This window comes from Rousettus aegyptiacus, unplaced genomic scaffold, assembly GCF_014176215.1.
Source record: "Rousettus aegyptiacus isolate mRouAeg1 unplaced genomic scaffold, mRouAeg1.p scaffold_m13_p_1, whole genome shotgun sequence".
In the NCBI taxonomy this organism is placed as follows: domain Eukaryota; kingdom Metazoa; phylum Chordata; class Mammalia; order Chiroptera; family Pteropodidae; genus Rousettus; species Rousettus aegyptiacus.
In genome coordinates, this window is record NW_023416284.1 from 10,927,097 (window position 1) to 10,943,873 (window position 16,777).

The window sequence follows — 16,777 nt, forward strand, 5'->3', positions numbered from 1 at the left end:
CATGGTTGGAGATGTGGGTTGAGTTTTGAGTTGGTCGTGATTGAACTGGAGAGTTCTTATCTAAGTTAGATAATAGATTATAAAACTCTGCAGTCGGGGACAGTGGTGACCAGCTGTGTGATCTTCAGCAAGTGACTTGACCTTGCTGTGCCTCAGTTTCCTCACCTGTAATACGCGGATGACAGCAATTCCTATTTCAGAGGGTCGTTGCGAGGAGTAAATGGGTCGACACACGAAATGCTTAGAGCGCGGCTTGGCACGGGGGGCGCACTGAGGAGGGACGAGCCACGATGACAATGGCAGTGTGATCGGACCGGAGTCGTAGAGTTGGGTCGTGATGGGAGCTGGGGATCCAGGCTGGCGTTGGGGCGCACGCAGCGTACGGTTCCAGTTCCTCCCCCCCCACCTTGCCCAGCCCCTTGGTTCCAGTTCCTCCCCCTCCCCACCTTGCCCAGCCCCTTCCCGTACACCCCGTACACCCCGTGGCAGCCGGCGTCTTCCTAGCTGTCTTCCTAGCTCACAGCACCGGTGCCGGTGAGAGAGCTCCTATCTCCTCCCGCATCTCTCCTGGCCCCGGGACTGAAAAGAGACAACATCTCTCCCCGCAGTCCCCAGCCTCTTGTTTGTTTGGTACGTTGGAGCCGTGGGCACATTTTTGCTAATTTTGTGGCTGCCTTTATCAAACAGGGATTCACAGACGCTTTATCCTCAATAAGTGGATTAGTCGGTGAGCTAAACAAGATGGTGTGGGACGCAGGAGCTGCTCCAGAGAAGATATTTGTTTTGCAAAGAATGAGCCTGTGTTCCCTGCCCTGTGCAGGTGAGGCAGGCAGGGCTTCCAGGTAGCTGGAGGGCCCTCTGAGCTCCTCCCTGGTGGGGGAGCCCTGACTTGTGGGAACTCCACTGCGCAGGCAGAGTCGAGAGGAGACCGGGATCCCAGGAGGAAGGCCCCTGGGTCACCCCAGGGAGGGGAGAGTGGAGCTCTGCAGTAAGTCTGCCCACCTGGCCTACCTGGGATCATTTGGAAAGTGCCACCTCCCTGGGCACCAGCTTCCTCCTTGCTGTCTCCTACCTTCCTGTGCCTTGCCCGCCCTTCCCTCCCTTTCCTCCTAGGCTTTCACTGCCTTTTGGTTTCCTTCCTCCCTCGAACACCACCATAGGCCTATTGCTAAGTCCTGTGAATCCACATATGGGTTAAGACACGGTCATCGCTTTTGCAGACGAAAGCGCAAAACCAGGCCAGTGAATTAACAGGCCCCCAGACAAGGGGCAGGAGGCAATTCTGGTTGCACGCCGGGCTTCTTAAACTTCTCTCCAAAGCACCCCTGACAATCGTCGTCTTTCCCCTGAGGCCCTGGGGTAGGGGTTAACACTGACTCGCACGTATTATCTTTAAAACACATGCTCATTTTGCATTCTTTGCCACTGTGGAGCCATATTTGTCGGTCGTAATAATAAAAGTAATTAGTATCAGGTCAGGTCGACTCTCCAGGAAGTTGTGCCGTGTTGAACTTATGATTTTGTATGATATGTGATGCTGCAGCATCATGGAGGTCGGGACTGAGGAAGGAGGTGGGGACAAGTGGCGTCTGGGTGGCCAAAAGGGCGATGAAGTCATAGAAACAGGGAGTGTGCAGGAGGAGGACTTGGATCAGCTGTGGACGTGTGGAGGCCAAGGCCTGGAGGCAGCCAAGAGGGTGTCCAGGACAGGGGTCAAGGCAGAGATGTGGATTTCAGAGGCCTCTTTCTGCAGAGACCCAGAGATGGAATAAGATGCTCAGGGAGAGAGGAGAGAAAGAGGCTGGGAGGATACTTCGTCCAGCTGTTTGCCTCCCTAGGGACCCAAGTGTTTTCTTTGTCCCTTCCATTTTTAATGTGAGTGGCCATTTAAGGGTCTTGAGGTTCCTTCTCCGTGCTGCGTGGAGAATCCGGCTGAGGTTGCAGGGGCGGGGGCGGGGGGTGGATGGGCGCAGAGACTCTAAGAAGGAAAGAAAAGGATGAAACAGAGCATTCGGGTCCCCAGCTGGTCCTGAGCAGTGTCTGTCCTCCCCAAGCTGCCTCCAGCTGAGTGTGATTTTGCTATTTATTTACATGTAATTATTGCTATGAGGTGCAGATATTAACGCTGTCAAGAGCAATTTGCTCTGACATTTTTCACTCGCTCGGTGCCCCCGCCACTCTCGATGAAGCCCAGGGCTCTCCCTGCTCTGGCTGCCGCTCGCTCGGTGGCCGGGCCAGAACCACCCAGCCGGCAAGGAGTGGCGTCAGCGAGCTCACTCAGCCTCTCTGCAAACTCATTAAGCTTCGAAATTGAATTTGGCCTGGGAGAGGGCTGGCTGGGCCCTGCTCCACCTAGGCTGGCTCAAGGCCTCTCTGCCCTGCCTTCCTTCAAGAAAACTGGGCAGGGTAAGGCTGGTTGGGGCAGGAGCTGGTGGCTGAGGCTGGCGGAGGGCAGCTGGTGAAGATGATGGAGGGTCATTGTCAGAGAGGCCGGAGGACATACAACTCCAAGGCAGCCACGGCGCAAGGGTCAGCCATGGTTGCTGGAACCCTCTCGACCCTGTTTCTTGGTCACCTCGCAAGAAAATCAGGCAGCTCTAACTTGGGTAGACATTATCGCAGCCGACAGCTGTACCTACCTAACGAAGAGCCAGTCAAGCACCTTAGCCAGCATGAAGGGGATGGTGCCATGAAGGTAGGAAAGGTGCCGAGCTGGCCCTACAGTGGGTCCCATAGGTGCTGGAAAGAGAATTGACTTTGGAGTCGTGACTTTTGAGTTCAAATCGCAGCCCACCACTTGCTAATTGTGCAGACTTGGGCAATTTATTTAGCTTCCCAGAGCCTCGGTTTCCTGATCTCTAACACGGAACAGCTAATACTCATAGTTCACTGGATCTAAGATAATTCGATGCGGGCCCTTTTTAAGATCTTATCAGACGATGGCAACAGGAGCTTTGCACACAGGCTCGTCACCATTGCCACCTCACAGTGACGCTACCTGGCTGCTGCCTCAGGCACAGAAAGGCGCTAGAGACAGTGCAACGCCTTCCAATTGCAGAAGGATTAAAATACTCATCCTCTGACAGCTGTGGCAAGGACAGAATGGTGGTGCTGCCTGCACATAGTAGGTACTTGGCACATACTAGGTACTTAATAATGGAAGGCTATAATCTTTTCTTTTTTTGAGCCTTGCAATAACTGGGGGCCACTTAAGAGACTTTGCTCTTTGGAGAGGGCAAGCAGGGCCTGAAGCTATCATGGCTGCGAGTCCTTAACACATTGTGATATGTGCCAGCTTGTCTGCCCAGGTACTAACGAGGCCTCCCTGCCACCACTCACTTCCTGCCACTGCCAATCTGTGTCCTCGTCTCTGGCAAGAAGGAGACTCCCCCACCCCCCGCCCCCGACCCTTGCCAGGGGGCCAAGAGCCCAGGCCTCTCCATCCTCTTCCTTCTCCTCTCCCAACACGGGCCTGGCCGAGTCAAAGAGGTCCCCCCTCTCCCCCCCTCAGCCCTCCTGCCTCCCCTCCCCTCCCCTCCGCTCAGCCAATTAGGCCCCTGACACCTGGAGCCGCTGACAAACTGTTTCTGTCACTTGCTCTCTGTCTTTCATTAGGGGACCGCAGAGGAGGGGGAGCGGGAGGGGAGGGGGAGGAGATGGGATCTTTCATGCTTAGTAAGGCCAGATACATTAATTACAAAACGGCCATTTGCCGCGTGAAAGTGTGCTAATTAAATTTATGCAATCATTATCTTTAAATAGTCATATCTTTCCCGGCGATCGGCCCCTTCCTTCTCCAACCCCGCCGCTGCTCTGCGCTAATCCCTCGTCCGCCATTATCACGCCATCGGAGACGGTCTCTGAATCCCACCGCGCCCCACCCAGCTCCGGCACCAGCCAGGGGCCAGGAGCCCTTGGACCCATCCTGGCACAGACACCTTCAGACTTGGGCCAACCCACCATCCTCCCAGGAAGGGGGAGGCCAAATCCAGGCCCCCTCTGGTGTTTCCAGAGATTTCTAGATGTTTCTAGATATTTGGAGGTTGACATTTTGTAGAGAAAACATTGGAAATTTGTGTGTGTGTGTGTGTGTGTGTGTGTGTATCAGAGTCTTTAGCTTCTAGAAATGAATGAGAAATCATTCTGTCCAGACGCTCACTTCTACATAGTCTTTAGCTAAGCCTCCAAGGACCCCATGGTGGGGAGGGTCTCCGAAGTCCGTTGTGTTGAGGGCTGAGTGTGAATAGGCCATGACACCCTCCATTTATTCTATTCATTCAACCAACTCTATGCCAAGCCCTCAGCTAGGGATAAACAGAGTCATTCATTTATTCATTCATTCAGGAATTTACTCACTCAACAAATGTTTGTTAGATACCTACTATGTGCCAGGCACTGAGAATAGAATACCAGGTCTGCCCCTAGCAGCTCATGGCTAAATCCAGGGTCAGAGTCAGTCTGTGCCCAGGGCAGAAGGTGGGGCCACCATATGGCTGAAAGTTTTCTCTGTAAGGTACAAACCCCAGACCTCACAGTCATTTTTTGGTTTAGTTCTTCAGAGTCTCTCCCACCGCACACTAGGAAGTTCTTACCAAAGTCTTGGCTGAATCCTTTCTCTGAATTTCTCTTCAGCCCCACAGAGCCAGTCTTGTGAGCCTTTCTAGGTCTGGCATGTTGACCTCCCACAAGTGTCCTCTGAGTTTCTGAGGTCCCCAGGCCCCAGCGTGTACTCTTGATGAGATAGACTAGAGGGGCCTACAAGACATGTGCCCATACACGCACACGCACAAGCATTACTCACGCATGATAATCACAGGCATGCACATGAACTCACACACAGGCACACACAGACAAGCATACATACAGAATTCACATATGGAATACACGCGATACTCATGTGCATGTGTGTGTATGCACACGCACACTAATCTCTCATACATGCGAGACCCTCACAGGCACCCACACAGTACAAACAGACACACACGCAGACACACACACACACACACACACACACACACACACACACACACAGGTAAGAACGACCCAGAGCCAGGCGCAGGGCAAGAGTATTGGACTCGAAGCCAGGGGTCAAGGGTTCCTGCTCTAGTGTGTTCATTCATCTCCTAGGAAATTCTGGGTGAGCCCCTAAGCCTCAGGATTTTCATCTGGAAAAATAGGGGTAACAGTGCTTCATAGAGCAGTTTCGAGGCCTAAAGAGAAATGCTTTGGAAACCGTAAGATCCTACACTTAGCAAGAGATCGGCGGCAGCCAGCCTTCGAAGAGCCTTCCTTGAAGGCTGGGTGGTGACAAAGGAGTGGGTACAGGCATCAGGGGGCTGGGGTTGAGGTTGGAGTAGGAGAGGGGAGCTCGCTGGCCATGCCTGGGCACCGCTCTTCTAGTGGGGGGTGGGGGGGGCTGCCACGTGGGATGTGGAAGATGAGGGAGTGGACTGTGAGGGCCATTAGCAGAGAGATGGAAGGCGAAGGAGGGGGACAAGGGAGACCTGCAGGAAATCTTGTTTGGAAGCTCAAAGTCAGCACCCGAAGCCCATTACTGCTGTCCGTGGGGGGCAGCGAGGGGGAGGGGGCCCGGATCCTCTTAGCAGAGAATTGAGCAGGAGAGGGGGGAGCAGGAGTGTCTGCTGCCTGGGCGGGTGATTTCTCGCTTGCACGAATCCCAGCACGGAGCTGGTGCGGGCAGCGGGATGGGCGGGGGTGTGCCTGTGTGGTGGGTGCCTGGGTGTCCGCAGGGCCTGGGGCTGGCGGTGAACATAGTAGGCACATAGGCTTGCATTCGTGAGCTGGTGCCTATGGAGTTGTGCGGCTGCGGCGTGTGTGAATGTGTGTGAGTCTTTGCCCGTGTGCGCACCTGCGAAGCCCGTGGATGGCGTGTGGTCCGGCGGGGTGCGCGGGCGCAGTTTTTATGTGTCTCCTTCACTGCGGTCCTGGTGGGCCAGTCCGTGTAATGCCATGTGCATTCTGGAACGAGCGTCTGCGTATCCTGTGCCTGAGTCTTCACCCATCTGGAAGTGGACATATAGCCGTGGGGTGTGTGTGTGCAGCGATAATAGCGATGATTTGAGAGCAGTGGTTCTCAAACTTGGTTGCACGGTAGAATGAATTGGAATGAGTTTTAAAAATTCCTGGTGCCCAGACCCTCGGACCCATTCATCAGAATCTCTAAGGGGCGGGGTCCGGGAAGCATCGTGTTCAGCAGCTCCCCTGGCGATGGCACTTGGGCAGCCAAGGTAAAGAAACAGCGACTGAGCAGACAGATCCCAGTGGAGTAACTCTGTTTCTTCTTCTTCTCAGCCCTTGGCCTGCTCTGTGGGGTCCATCTGGACATAGAGATGGACTCCAGGCCCCAGACCCTTAGGGATAAGAGCAAGCCTTGAACTGGGCAGCCCAGTTTACCCGCCAGCCTGGGATAGTTCTGGGCCCACAGACACATATTTTACCTAGTCCAGGCAAAAATTGCTTTCTATTCCTGCCAAGCTGTGCCCTTGCCTTCTCTTGCCTGACAGTGGGAGCAGGGTGGCCCCCAAAATGCCTCCTTTCAACCTCTCAGGGAAGTCAAGAGAAAGCTTTAGGGAGAGAATGGACCAGGGCTGCAGTGGATCTGAGGCTTGGAGATGAACGTGATCAGTGTGCCAAGCCAGCCCATCCTTTTAGAGCCAAACCGGAGACCGGGACAGGGAGAGTGTCAGTAGTGAGCTTCCGGGATGGCTCCACTGCCATTAGTTTGCGGGGACACTCCCCGTGAATGCACGTTATTGCCGTTCTTTGAGCCTTCATTTCCCCATCTATGAGAATGTGGCCATCTCCAAGGCTCTTCCAGGCTTCGTGTGTGTATTTAGGTGTGTTCACATGTAAGTGTGAGCCCTTGTGAGAGTACTGACGAGTTTAGGAAAAACACGTGTGCCCTTGTGAAGGATTTTCATGCCAGTTTATTGAGGTTTTGATGAAACGCTATTTGGCAATTCAGACAAGAGACATTTCGAGTTGCCTCATCTTCCTGGATTCAGGTGTGGATCCCGTGCAGTGTGCTGCGTAGGTGTGTGAATTCTGAGCCTTCCCAGATCTGCCATCAGGGCCCATGTCCTTCGATGCCACCCCCTCTCTGCAGATGATCACATCCGGGCCAAAGGGGTCGTGTGGCCCGCTCCAGGGCACATGCATGGAGGCAGAGCGATTCTTCGTTCAGAAAGCACCCACTGTGTACCAGGCTCCAGAGGAAAGAAGAAATGAAAGAGACACAGTTCTAAACAGAGAGCAGTCCCCCAAGTCTGCCCTCGTGGGGTCATTACTCCCTCAGGCCAGGTCCCTTCTACTCCAGGTAGAAGAGGAAGGGGTTGGGGGAATGGGGAAGAGGGGAATGGGGAAGAGGGGAGAAAAAGAGGAGGGGAGAGCTTGCATTTGAACACAAACGATGTGCCAGGTACTCTCCTAATGTGCATTTACTCATTTAATCTTTACAGTAACCCTGTAGGTCACTACAATTATTATCATTCCCATTACACGGATGAGAAAACTAAGGCATTGAAGGTCAAGAAATTTCCCAGGGCCACAGTTAGTCAGCGGCAGAGCAGATGCTAATGCAGACATCCTGGCCCCCCACGCTGCAGGGGTGCCCCTCAAAGCACTGACTGGTCCAGGGCTCTTGGTGAAACCGCTGTCCCTCTAGAACCCTGGGATTTGCTCTGGCAGTGCAGGGGTGGGGCTCCTGGCCTGCCCGCTGGCCCAAGTGGTCCTTGGCCTTATCCCAGGCCCCGTCTCATCCCGAGGTTCGCTGTCTCGACCTCACCAGTCTCAGCCCCTGCCCCTCCCTCTCCCCTCTGCATCCTGCCGAGGCCCGCATCCACCCACCCGAGCCCAGCCAGGGAGCCCCATCGACGATGGCGATGGCGATCACCCCTTCTAATTGCAGCCTCGCTCCCAAAGCCACGTTCGGTTATCACAGAGGGCGCAGATCTCCAAGCTCAGCCTCCGTGGTCCCAGGCCCTGGGGCCAGCTCAGGAACGGAGGGAATTAATTACATTTTTCCCATCCCCTTCTTTTAAAGTAGGGGAGCCACGGCACTCCTGGGGGAGGGGGCGGTGAGCAAAGGATGTGGAAGCAGGGCTGGCACGGGGCTCTCTCGGCCCCCACCCCCAAAACCTGCAAGTCTCTCCCCAGCAGCGGAAGGGGGGTGAGGCCAGCCCCTTATTGATTTAGTCTGGTGGAGGCTGGGACTGATTTAGAGCAGAGGGAGAGGAAGGGGCTGGGGGCGGGCGGGGGGCCGTGGCGGGGGGTGGGGGCAGAGGAAGGGATGGCTGTCACTCAGCCTGACAGACAGCCTGGAGATTTGCCTTCAGATAAAACCTTACAGATGTGGAGGTCGGTATTGATTTTGAGTTAGTAACGGTAACGTACCAAGAAGTAATACATTAGTGAAAGCAAGGTCACCAGGAAAAAAGTAAAACCCACTAGGGAGAGGCCTTAGCATTCTTGAGGGGGGTGGATTACCACATCAGACCAGGACTTCCTCAAGTTCAAAAGTTTGCAGGCCCCAGACCTCAGCTGGGCCCCTAACCGTGGGCTAACGCTTCTTGCTTCTTAGGGCAAAGAGGGACTCCTGGGGTTCTGTGGGCCAGCCAGAGGCCCAGAGGGCCACCAAGGTCTGCAGGGCTCTGTGCAATAGGCTTGCTGAGGGCCTCTCTCTCTCTCTCTCCATGTCCTCCAGCACAGGCTGTTGTAGGGGGAGGAACACAGCTAGAGGTCAGGGAGACCCAGGTTCAAATCCCAGCTCTGCCACTTACTGGGTGTGTGACCTCAGGTTCACCTTTTCGCTCCCTGTGCCTCAATTTCCCCACCTGCGGAATGGGGGTAATAATAGACTATTTCAATGAGGATTCACTGCTCCCGCCTCCGACCTCTCTTCAGTTGGGTCCTGTCCCGTTCGCTTGGAAACGGCCATGCCCGGAGACAGGGGGATGGATGAAATGGGAGCCTTTTGATCCATAGGCCTCCAGGGACTCTAGGAGAGAGTAAAGCAGATGCCACGCCTCCCCATTCACACCTACCCCAGGAGTGGATTTGATTTGATGTTCCAGGGCAAATCCCAGTGAACAAATCCTATTGCAGTAAAAGCTCTCCAGGCCTGAGCTGACATGGAGCTGTCCAGGGTCCAAGGCCTCCGGAGCCACTGGGCACCACACAAGTCCCTCTAACAAAGGACTCCGGGAGGCCTTGCAGCGTCTGAGATTGTCACTCTCAACATTAACCTTCTGGCTATTTCTTAAACCGTCTGGGCATGGGCCCACCTCGGGACCTTTGCACTTGCTGATTCTTCTGCCCGGAAAGCACTGTGTTTTCACATGGCTGTTTCTTTTTGGTCTTGCTGGATATAATCTCTTTGGAGAGGTCTTTGACCGTTCCACAGACCTCTCTTTATCTTTCCTCCATAACACTTATCAGTATCCGAAATTATTTGTTTGTTTATTTGTTTGCTGTCAGCCTCCTTCCCAAAACTGACAGCTCCAGGAGGGTGCGACGCTACCGATGCTCACGGCTGCATCTCGGTGCTTGGCTCAGTGTCTGGCACATAACGAGTGCTCCGTAAATATCGGTGAAGTGAGTACGCATGAATTTGACAGGGTTTTCCTGAGCCCATGATATGCAGCAGATACGATGTAGGCACCGGGGCTGCAAAGACAGATGAAACTCAGTCCCATCCCGTCCTCGAAGAGCTCCCCGTCCAGCCCTGTCTCCAGCCAGCCTGGCACCTGCTGGTGCTCTATGACATGTTTGTCGAGTGAATAAGTGAATGAATGAAGGCTCTCTTCAGGAAATACCTCAGTGTTTGGTGTGGCTGGGACGTAAAGTACAAGGCAGGAAGGGGTGAGAGGAGTTGGTAAGGCAGGTAGCGGCCAGATCGCAAGACGCCTTGGTCCTGTTTATCTGGGAGGAACTGGAGGCACCGATAATTTTCGAGTGATGTGATCAGCTTTGTGGCCGTTCTCTGTAGGTCTGTCTCGCAGGATGAGTACTGAGTCTGTGCACAGCTCCCAGCCCATCCCCAGAATGTCTTTCCTCTCCCTACCCACCCCATTTCTCTCCTGCCATTCCATCGTCTCTTCTGGGCATGGTATCTTAGTGATATACAGAGGGGAAGGATTAAACTGGGGTCTCATCCAAGCTGACAAACCCTCCCGAGAGTCTCTCATGCCCACGAGTGTCCTTCTGAAGGAAGGGAACTAGGCCTGTGTATTTCCCCTGAGCCTCTGAGTCTCTTCCTGGGGCCCAGGCCTCCTCTGAATGAGGAGCAGGGTTAGGGGAATGGGGCAGGTAGTGATTTTCTTAATTTAGATAGAACGCAAGGTCTAGGTTGGGAACCCAACAGACAACCTGGAAAAGAATGGGGTCTCCTAACCCGCAAGGCAACTTTAGATTCCGGAACTTTCCCACAGAATCCCCGCCCCCACATACTCCAGCAAATTTCTCCATCCAGGGGACCCCATCCCTATAGCCAGAGAACAATAAACATGGCCCGATGGCGTCAGACATCCTTTATGGGGTCCCTCTTGCTACCACCTCAGCACCCCTGTGTGGACCCTACCGTGACAGAGGTCTCTGAAGCACCTTCAAGTGCAAAGTGAGTTGTTGCCACCGCAGCTCCTTGAAACAGCACTGCTGCTCAGAGGAGCCAGACATCTCCTGCCCGGACTCTCTCCTCCTCACTCTCCTACGCCCGTGTGTCTGTGTCATCTTAATGGGTGGACGCACCATTAAGCCCCACCTAAACCCCTGACTCCTGACTCGGTGGAGATAAGACCAGGCCCAGCAGGCCTGTGCCCTTGACACTGGCTCTGGGAAGGGGTGGGAGAGTAAAGGGACAGAGGAGGGGTACCCCTAGGGCGGAGGGGAGGTGCGTTGGGAGGATCGAGGGAAGAGCGGGTGGGGGGGGGGAGGCTGTGCTCCTGCCGTTCAGAGGAGCCAGGCCCCCAGGGGTGAGGGACTCCATCCCCCACTCACCCCCCTCCCCACCAAGTAGCTTCCTTGGAAGCAAAGACCGGCCAGAGGGAGAACCTCTAAAGGGGTCGTGTGCCAACAGCTCATCCTCGAGAGTCAGTCTTGGCATTATCAGGCAAGCGGGGTCAAGCCAGCTGGACCTGCTGTGAGATCTGGGGGAGCCCCGGGGCCTCAGTTTCTTCATCTGAGAAATGGGCCTTATAGTTTTGCCCCACATGTCTCTGTAGGGCACTGGCTCAGGAGAGTCACGTGAGTTCATGGCTAAGAAGATGGACAGGAAGAGGGGGATTAGAGGAGCTGGGGCCGCTAATTCCTGAGCACTCGCCCTGTGCCACGCTGGGTACAGAGCCCTTTCGCTGCAGAGTTCATCTCACCCTCCATTCACCCTCTAGTCAGGCTGATTATCACCTCTTTCTCTCAGGATAAGGCGGTCACAGAAGGTAAGGGACACCCTGAGGCTGCATAGCTAGTACCCGGCAGAGCTCAGCGTCTGGCCTGAGAATGTCAATCCTGGCCGTGCCTTGGCGCCTATGGCAGGGACAAGTCAAAAGTGAGAAGCCAACATTTTCAGAAGGTGTCTAGTCAGCCGCAAGGTCATCGCTCACTCCGATGCTGCAGCCTGCCTGCTCCCAGGAGGCGTGTGGGGAAATCAGAGAACACGCCACGTGCCCGGCATGGAGGGCGGCGTCATTCTTTGGCTTGGTGATGGGCAGACTGTCAGCAAGTCTAACCCCACCTGGCACTGTGACCTCCCTCCCATAGTGGCGGCATTCCCAGGAGGCCACCAGGGTCCTAGGCGTTGCAGCTCAAGTCCACAGAGGCCTGCCTCTCCCTGCTGCCTCTCCGCCCGCTCCCCTGGACCGCCCACGCCCCCTGTGCTCTCTCGTTCTGTAGGGACCCTCGCTGCCCACACTGCCTTTAGGCTCTCTCTCTCTCCTGGAGAGCTGGACAGCAGGTGTCACACCCTCCAGAAGCTTTCCTGGACCACCTGGCTGGCTAGGCGCCCTCCTCTGGGCTCCCACAGCCCCCTGACTTGTCTCTGTCACACGTCTCATCACTCCATATCTTGATGATCTTTTGCTACCCACCCGCCCCAACCCCTGACCCAAACATTCTCCCCGCTGAGGGCTGTGACCATGGCTCTTTCTCCTCTGAAGTCCTAGGGCCCAACCTGAGGCCTAGGGCTATAGTCACCATCAGCTCATGTTTGTCGAATGAATAAGTGAATACACCAATGAACCAACACCGGGTTCTTTAAACTGAGTTTCTAGAGACCAGCTTCTCCTTGTCAGTCTGAGTCGCCAGCACTGATGGCTGAGTTCCTGTTTGCTGAACCGGACCACGTAGGGAAGTGGGTGACGGTCACAGACAGGAGCTGCCTGGGCGGCCGTTGGACAACACCAGTATCGTAGGGCAGAAGCTCAAAGTCAAGAGCGTAGCAGGCCCAGCACAGGGCAAGACAGATCCAGAGTCCTGCTGTAACCTTTGTGTTGGAAGATGGGGGCATCTCAGTCTGTCGGTGAAGGCACAATTCCCTGGCATAGGGGAGCTCCCTGTCTGATCAGAGAAACAGTTAGTTCATTCACTCATTTATTCATTTTCTTATGTATTCATTTATTCAGCCAGGCCTGGGGATGGAGAACAAGGCCCTGCCCCACGCCTAGACCTCTCGGTGGAGGACACTTCTGTGCATCAGGACCTAACCAGCAGACACCACTAACCTTCTTACCCACAAGGACAGGCAGCCAGGTCAACTGAGGATATCGATGTTGCAGGGATCTCAAGGGAGCCGCTCTCCCAGAGGCCTGTCCAGGGCCAGCCCCGCACCATCCCCGTACCTGTGGCATCCGTGGGGGCCTCCGAGCCGCCAGCCCTGCTGCTCGGCCGCACTGATGGTCTCTCCCCGCAGGTGATGAGCATCCTGAGCAACCCCAGCGCAGTGCCTCCGCAGCCGCAGGCCGACTTCTCCATCTCCCCGCTGCACGGCGGCCTGGACCCGGCCCCCTCCATCTCGGCCAGCTGCAGCCAGCGGGCGGACTCCATCAAGCCAGGGGACAGCCTGCCCACCTCCCAGTCCTACTGCCCGCCCACCTACAGCACCACCGGCTACAGCGTGGACCCCGTGGCTGGCTACCAGTACGGCCAGTACGGCCAGAGTGAGTGCCCGGTGCCCCAGCACCGCCTTCCCTACCCCCGCCCCCCTGCTTACTTGTAGAGAGCTGCCAGGCGGTGTTGGGATGGGGGTGCCCGTTTCACAGATGAGGAAATCGAGGTCCAGAAAGGAGAAGGAGCAGTTCTCAGGTGACGCGGAGCTGGGATCCTGAACTCACGCTTCTGCTGCCCGAGAGCGATGTTGTCCTGTCAAAATATAATAGGAGCCACGAATGTCACTTAAAATTTCCAAGTAGCCACATCTTAAAACCTAAGAAGAAACAAGTAGACTAACATATTTATTTACCCAATATATCCCAATATTTACCCAAATACTAACATATTTATTTACCCAATATATCCAAAGGGTGATCATCTTGATGCGTAAGCCATATAAACTTATTAATAAGATATTTTATATTCTTTTCTTTTAATAGTATGTCTTTGAAATCCAGCCCATTTTAATTCAGACTAAGTCTTCACTGGAAATGCTTGATCCGCACTGAAATTTTATAAAATTTACAACTAAGGCGATAGGTTGACAGACTCAAGCTGTTCCAGATACACTGAGAAAGTTTCCCAACCACTAAACGAGATAAACTTCAGTTTTTAAATTTAAATTAGTTAAAATTAAATAAAAATGTAAAATTTGATTCCTCGGCCTTACTCGCCGCATTGCAGGTTCTCGAGAGCCACTCGCGGCTGGGGCTACCGCATCAGACAGTGGTGTTAGAGATCCTGCCCCTTTCTGCCCCTTCTGCCCCCTGGCCGTGGGGGACAGCTATATTTTGAGTCCTCCCTTCTATCCTCATCCTTAGCCTTGCTTTCTCCAAACTCTGAGCTGTTCTCGTATGCCCGCCCTAGCTGCTGACCCCTTGGCACTTTGCCTGGAGACGAGAACGGCAGGTCCTCAAACTCAGGGCTGCCCAAGGCAGGCCCAGCCACAGCATCCGGCTGCTGGACAGGGCGGCAGCAGGGCAGGGCAAGAGGGCACAGGGAGCCGAGGTCACCGGCTGCCCCTCCTTCCCCACCCCTCGGCAAAGGCCTCACCTGCTGGTGTCAAACTAATCAGAAGGGCGTGTGGCAAGAGGGTGAGACCTCCCAGCCCAAGGGTGTCCTCTCTCCTCGCCACAGCCCTGGCCCGGCCCCCCTGACCTCTGCTTCCTGTCCCCCATCCCAGTCCACTCCTCCTCATTCGGCCTTGGCCGCCACGGCTAAATGAGCACCAGCTGTGCCGACCTCACCTCCCGGCTGCGTCCGTGGCCCCCTCCTGTGTACGTGCCTGTTTGCACGTGATGTGCGTGCACACCTGTACGTGCACGAGTGTGAACATGTGTCACGGTTCGGGTGTGTGTCGTGTGTATTGCGTCTGTCAGCATGTAAGTGCTGGTTTACACATCCCTGTGCAGATGGATGTGTACATATGTGTGAGTATGAGTGGCATGTGTGAGTATATGTGCATATGCCTGTTCACATACGTGTGAGTTTTATGTGAACACATGTGTGCACGTTTGGTCATGTAAGCATATGTGGCTGTAACTCATATACACATGTTTAAATGTGCATTCGGGTATGCACATGCAGCTGTGTTTATGTGTGTGTCTCTGTGTTTGACATGTGAGTTGCATACGTCACCACGTGGACATGGATAATAAACGTGTGTGTAGATGTGTGTGAGTGTGCAAATATGTGTGACTGTATGTACATGTATATACTCAAGCTTGAGTGTGTCTCTGTGTCTGGGAGTGTGTGCATGGACATGTAAACTGTGTGCAGTGTGTAAATATGGGTACGTGTATGCTGTGTGCACATAGGTGCGGCCGTGTGCGCCCGTGTGTAGTTGTGCACTGGGCGTGCACGCACAGTGTTGTCTGTGTATAACTGTGTCTGTGTGAATGTGTGTGCGCAGGAAGCAAGTGCACAGGAGTATGTAACGTGTGTGTGCATGTGTGTTTGAGAGCAGGGTGCACACGTGTGCGTGGGCGTGTTTCCAGGGGGGCCCAGGACGACCCCCTGCCCCGGCCCATGTACCCGGGCGCGGAGAGGGGCACACATGCTCTTGATAAAGAGCTGAGAGCCCCGGCCTGGGGCAGGCGTTAGTCACACCCATGCCCCACTCCAGGGGCGCCTGCTCAGCTCGGAAATAAAATTAACCCCAGAGTCAGCACAGGGCGGCAAGGACGGGGAATCAAAAGGGGCCCAGGAGGCGAGAAAGGAGTGTTTGTGAGGAGCGTTTGTTCCTCCTCTGCTTGGAGAAACTAGTGAGCGGGGGTTCCATCTGCCCCTCCTCCTTCCCCCCCTCCCCATCCTTTCTCACTCCTCCGCTCCCCTCTAGCTGCACCTCTGCTCCCCTGCCCTCCACTGGTAGCTCAGAGCTCCTCCTGAGTCACATTCTCCAGCCCAGCCTAGACCACAGAGCCAACCCCACAGAGGCTCCCAGGCTGGGCGGGGAGAGGCCTGAGGGAAAGCCCACCCCCCTGCCTCCCTGAGCCTCAGTTTTGCCATCTGTGAGATGGGGACCCAGAAATTAGACTCAGTCTTCTCAGAGTTTTTCCACTATAGTACGTCCTTCACCTTTGACATTCTGGGACAGCTGAGGAACACGTGTTCCCACTGACCACCTGCCCCATGTGCATGGACAACTGAATACACCTGTGACTGGGCTCCCATAGTCCACGAGCAAGAGTCGCACGTCCCAGACTGCCTCGTGTATGCTCAGGGCTACCTGTCCTCTGCTCGTATCTGTCCCATGCATTAGCCCACCAGGCGCTGGGCAAAATGCATCTTGCTCCTTTTACGTGATTCTCAAAAAACCACCCAAGGTAGATATTGTTTGTCCTCAGGTTACAGACACAAAGGCTAAGGCTCAGAGAGGCTAGGAATTTTCCCAAGGTCACGCAGCAAGTGAATCGGTGACTCCAGGTTTCCTAACTTCAAACCCATTTCTCTCTGGCCAAACCATAAACTTGTGTGAGACACCCAGTAATGACCCACACCTAGACCCACCTGTGTGTGAATTCACACTCACAAATTCGTACCCACCTACACATGCACACATGCACACACAGAGATTTATTTCTATGTGAGTGTTCACTAATGTGTGTACGCACATGGCTTTGAAGTATAAATATACCAAATGTGTGTGTATCAGGGAAGGAGAAATGACTATTTATTGAGCATCTACCGTGAGTCTGACATTTCATCCTCATGGCTACCCTGTAGAGCAGGGGTCCCCAACCCCCAGGCCGTGCACTGGTACTGGTCTGTGGCCTGTTAGAAACCCAGGCTGCACAGCAGGGGGTGAGTGGCGGGTGAGCCAGCAAAGCTTTGCCTGTATTTACAGCCGCTCCCCAGCGCTAGCATCACCGCCTCAGCTCCACCTCTGATCATCAGGTCTTAGATTCTCATGGGAACACCTGTCTCCGGTGCCAAAAAGGTTGGGGACCGCTGCTGTACAGTGTACGTGATTATTCCCACCAGACAGAGGAGGAAATGGGTTTCTGGAGAGGCTGTTTGCCTGAGACGACACAGCGATGTCTGTCGGTGTGTACGCAGCCACGCCCACAGCTCCGCTCCTGGAGAGCCTCACTCAGGCGCGCGGAGCGTGTACACGTGG

The 16,777-nt window shown here is 54.6% G+C and overlaps 1 protein-coding gene across 3 annotated transcripts in view; it reads left to right on the forward strand.

The window, feature by feature from the left end:
* PAX7 (paired box 7) overlaps window positions 1–16,777 on the forward strand; it is a 95,245-nt gene that overhangs the window by 75,066 nt on the left and 3,402 nt on the right. For all 3 annotated transcript variants that reach the window (XM_016128250.2, XM_016128251.2, XM_016128252.2), the window contains one exon: window positions 12,920–13,166. In XM_016128250.2, the coding sequence (XP_015983736.1) occupies window positions 12,920–13,166 (247 nt within the window). The remainder of the gene's footprint in view (window positions 1–12,919; window positions 13,167–16,777) is intronic.